Genomic DNA, 4,221 nt, shown 5'->3' with positions numbered 1-4,221 from the left:
TCTGGCCCAGGAGGGTTTGGGAGCCTGTCCTGGATGGAGAAGATGGGGGTGGAGGTGAGGGGTGGAGGAGTGGGAGTATGGGGGAGTGGAAAGATGGGGGTGGGAGGGGGAGTGGGGAGGATTTGCTCAGCCAGGTCTTGAGGAAGTGATGACCCTGTTGGTCCCTTTCCCAGGATGCTCCTGTTGTGTCTTGCTCCTCACCTCTGTCTGGGCCCTGGGAACTACAAAGTCATAGGCGTCCTTCACCTCTCAGAGCTTAGCTGCTTCCTTTGCCAACTCAGGGTGGATTCATGCCACAAAAACCTGTGCATGATGGTGGGAATTTATGAACTGAACTGGTGAGGTGGAGACAGATGGACCCTTGGGGCTCGCCGGCCAGCCAGTCTAGACAAATTGGCAAGCTCTAGGTCAGTGGGAGACCCTGTGTTAAATTAAATTATTTTGTTTGTTTGTTTTTCTTTGAGACAGAGTTTCTTTGTGTAGCTCTGGCTTATCTATCCTGTGACAGGCATTGTAGGGCTGGCTGGTCTCGAACTCAGAGAATCTGCCTGCCTCTGCCTCCTGAGTGCTGGGATTAAAGGCATGCACCACCATTGCCAGCATGAAACCCTGTCCTTCAAAAAAGAAAAAAGATGGATAGATGGGTAGCATCTAAAAATTGATAGTTGGAGCTGTCCTCTGACCTCTACTTGTACATGTATACGTGCACACATGCATATATTCGACTGTACATGTTAATGCCCCTGCATACACACACACACACACACACACACACACACACACACACGCGCGCGCACTTCTGCGTGTAGTAGTAACAAGAACACGTAATACCCACATCTAGGCTTTCTAAAAAAGGGAGCAGGGTACCTTGGAGAATTAGCTGATTCTAGACCAGGATAGGACACTCACAAGTGAGCAATGTGTTCTGACCACTAACTTTTACCTTGTTTTGAGTACCTTGTTACCATGGGTTTCCCTATGTAGCCCAGGCTGACCTGGAACTTGTGGCCATCCTCCTGCCTCTAACTCCCAAGTGCCAGGATTATAGGTGTGTGCCACATGCCTAGCTTCCTAGTGCTTTATAGTTCCAGGGGGCATGATATTGTTGAAGTGAACCAAGGCAAAAGAAGCTCTTTGTCATCAAAGCTCAGGTTGACAGGCGTATGCTAAAGGGACATGGGGTACAAGGGCAGAAGCCCCCCATGACCAGAGAACAAGAACAACTTGAGCAGCCGAATAAATATGCCAGTGTTAAATACTCCAAGTGTAACATAAATGTTCCCAAGTCCATATACTGACATAAATAACTGAATAAACGAGAGTGAAATCTCCCGTGCTGGAGCGATGTAAAATAAAAAGCCAAGACCGTAGCTCAGACTATACACTGGGCCTTGTGACCATGCCTGTAGTTCAAGTACTCCAAAGAGAGGCAGGAGGATTAGAAGTTCGCTGTATAGCAAGTCTTGAGATCAGTCTGAGCAGCAGGAGACCCTGTTGGGAGTGGGAGTGGGGGATGGAGGAACCTGATCTATGTTTCAATTTTTTAGAAATATTGTGAAGATTACATGAGCTAATACACTGCAAAGTGCCCAGCACTCTGTTAGCCTGTTGCTGGTGTAACAAAAATATTTATTTTGAAGGAAGATGAGGCAAAGGATTGCCCCAGGCACCTGGGGTGTGGGAAGCCTCCTTGGAAGAGGGTGTGTGTTGTCCCTTCAGAGCAGAGCTCTTGGAGGGAGGGTTGATGATAATCGGAGGCCACATTGACATTGGGGTCTGCTGTCGCCCCCTCTTGGGGATAGTAGATCTCTTAGGGGAGACCTTGGGAGGAAGTCTGGGAACTGCTTTGGGGGTCTTCAATCTGGACGCTGGTAGAGGTTCCATCAGAGGCTGGCTTCTCAGCCAGCTACACTCTTCTCTAGATGCCAACGTAGGCAAGGCTTTAGGGGTAGGGCAGGAAGTCATGGAGGGCAGGGGGTGGAGCCTCATCTTTGAGCTCAGCCTGCAGCGGCAGAGGCAGGGTCCGCGGAGTGGGGGCAGGGAGAAATTTTCCCACCACCGGGCTTGCTCTGGGGAGGGCCTGGGCCAAGCCATCAGGCCCCACACCGAGGTCTGCTTCGGTACTCCGAGGAGGGCCTTGATCCTGAGCAAACAGAAGGAAGGGTGGAGTCAAGGCAAGGAGATTGAGGAGCCGCGGCCATATCCAATATGGCCGTAGACTGGGGATCTCCAGAGCTGGGAGGGATGGGAGGGAAAAGGTGCGCGCTGTGTCTTAACACACCTGCTTTGCTCTTTCTCTTGCTCTTGGTCTACATTTTCCTCCGTTTCTTCTTCCTCCTCCTCTTCCTCATGTTTTTCTTTGTCCCAAATATCTTCCACTGATGAGATCTTGGAGATAGGATTGAAGATAGAATTCACCCATCTTTCCTCTTTAAAAAAAATAAGGGGTGGTAGGAACCTCACATCAAGAGAATCCAGGATTGACAGATTCAGGGTTTGGGAAGAACCAAATCTCTAGGCCCCACCTTCCCTAGCAAACCCTCTCACCCCAGATTTAGGCTTTAGGTCTACCAATGCTGGACTATTTGGATGTCCATCTTGCCACTTAGAATATATTGACAAACCCCTTTAGTATTTTTTGTTTTGGAGGCAGTGTTACACTCCATAGCTCAGGCTGGCCTCAAACTCTCAATTCCCCTGGCTGCTGCAGCCTTCCAAGTGCTGGACCACAGATATGTGCTGCTACACCGGGCTCTCAGTCCCTCTGCCTGACAAAACTCTACCAGTTAGGTGAAGCGAGCCCAAAGCCTGGACCATTCATCACCTTGACAGCTGCCTCACCTTGGGTCGGTCCCTCAACCCCTCTCTTCTCTCCAATGGTTACCATTACCTATGTTTGTACCCGGCTTGTCAAGGATGCTTACAGAGAGCCTTACCGAGCTCTTCCTTGAACACACACACACACACACACACACACACACATTCCTAACCAGTAATTCTGTATAGATTTGGGTTTGAGATTATTTCTGCTCATGTCTGTCCATGAGACGGACCTCCGAAGTCACTTGCCCAGTGGCTGACAGGCCATGGGACCTGCCCATGCCACTCCATTCTATCCACTCGGGAGTAGAAGGAAAGGGAATGTGAGGAAGAACTGCTTTATCTTAGCTTAAAGGGAAGAGCCACACCTCCAGACCTATTGTGACATCATCCTTGTGAGTCATATGTCTCAGAGGGGCCATAGTGTCTTTACCAAATCTGGCTCCTTAGGCATTCTGGGATGTTGGAATCCTTCCATTTCCCAGCTCCTCTGTGGGGCGAATGACATATTACACAAAGCCCACAGTTCAGCTGGGGACCCCTCTCCTCTGAAGAGTCAGGCGCTGCTGGGATTAAAGGTTAGCACCAGCAATGCCTGACTGTTTTTGAGGCCAGATCTCCTTATGTAGTCCCAAGTTCGTCTGGTACTTATGATCTGTCTGTCTCCACCTTCAAAGCTGAGTATGCGGTTGGGTACCATTGTGCCTGACACTGAGAGTGTTTCTAGACATTGATGATAAACTTTGATGCTCATTAAACTTAACTGGAGAATCTGATGTGGGTATTTTGGTTTTGGTTTTGCTCTTGACAGGTCTCTTAGTTCGCCCAGGCTGGTTCCAGACTCGTTAGCCTCCTGTCTCGGCCTCCTGAACAGCAGGCATGGAGAGCCTGATTTTTTTTTTTTTTTTTTTTAACAGTTGTATAGCTGGAGTCGTAAGCTTAGCCGATTTCTGAGCAGGAAAGTGAAGAACTGAAGAACTGGCAAAGGCTCTCTGCCCTGCAGTTGGTGCTGCAGTGCCCATGACCGGAACACCACAGCCTTCTGCTTCTGCTGTGCCGCTTTAAGGTGTGTGATTGTCTTGGGAGCACACAAGAGGGTGGCGGACTACCAAGGATCCCTGTGTGATTCTTCTGTTGTCTCTCTTCCTTGTTTTTATTGGCTAGAGTAAGGTCAGGCTCACAGCACAGCTAGTCTGCCTCTCTAGGGAATCTTAAAGGAGAAGAGAGGTCTAGGGTTTGGTGACTTAGAAGGCTGAGGCACACGATCCAGGCTGAAGAAGGAAGCCTGCAAAGGCTTCGGGATGAGCTAAGTATGGGGATTCCCTTACTGGTTACCCTGGGCAACCGGCTAGAGCCTCAGTATCTTCATCTGCGAAGTTAGTTCCCATCTCTCCAGCTTGT

General features: G+C 49.5%; 1 protein-coding gene across 1 annotated transcript; it reads right to left on the bottom strand.

Moving 5' to 3' along the window:
• Positions 1-1,629: 1,629 nt before the first annotated feature.
• LOC127692365 (histone H3.v1-like) lies at positions 1,630-3,111 on the bottom strand. The gene is made up of 3 exons (XM_052192634.1): positions 3,054-3,111; positions 2,282-2,429; positions 1,630-2,143 (listed from the first exon to the last, which is right to left on the bottom strand). The coding sequence occupies exons 1-3, from the start codon at positions 3,109-3,111 to the stop codon at positions 1,630-1,632; spliced, it is 720 nt and encodes a 239-aa protein (XP_052048594.1).
• Between the last annotated feature and the right edge of the window lie 1,110 nt (positions 3,112-4,221).

Source organism: Apodemus sylvaticus, chromosome 9 (assembly GCF_947179515.1).
Source record: "Apodemus sylvaticus chromosome 9, mApoSyl1.1, whole genome shotgun sequence".
In the NCBI taxonomy this organism is placed as follows: domain Eukaryota; kingdom Metazoa; phylum Chordata; class Mammalia; order Rodentia; family Muridae; genus Apodemus; species Apodemus sylvaticus.
Note: the sequence above shows the minus strand (reverse complement) of the source record. Positions and strands in the feature narration are given on the sequence as shown.

Bases quoted from the DNA above. Each gene is read 5' to 3' on its own strand.
- LOC127692365 (XM_052192634.1), bottom strand. From the start codon at position 3,111: ATGGAGTGGCATGGGCAGGTCCCATGGCCTGTCAGCCACTGGGCAAGT. The intron at 2,430-3,053 runs GTCCGTCTCATG...TTTTTTTTAAAG, and splicing joins CTGGGCAAGTGACTTCGGAG to AGGAAAGATGGGTGAATTCT. The intron at 2,144-2,281 runs GTGTGTTAAGAC...CTGTTTGCTCAG, and splicing joins CAAGAGAAAGAGCAAAGCAG to GATCAAGGCCCTCCTCGGAG.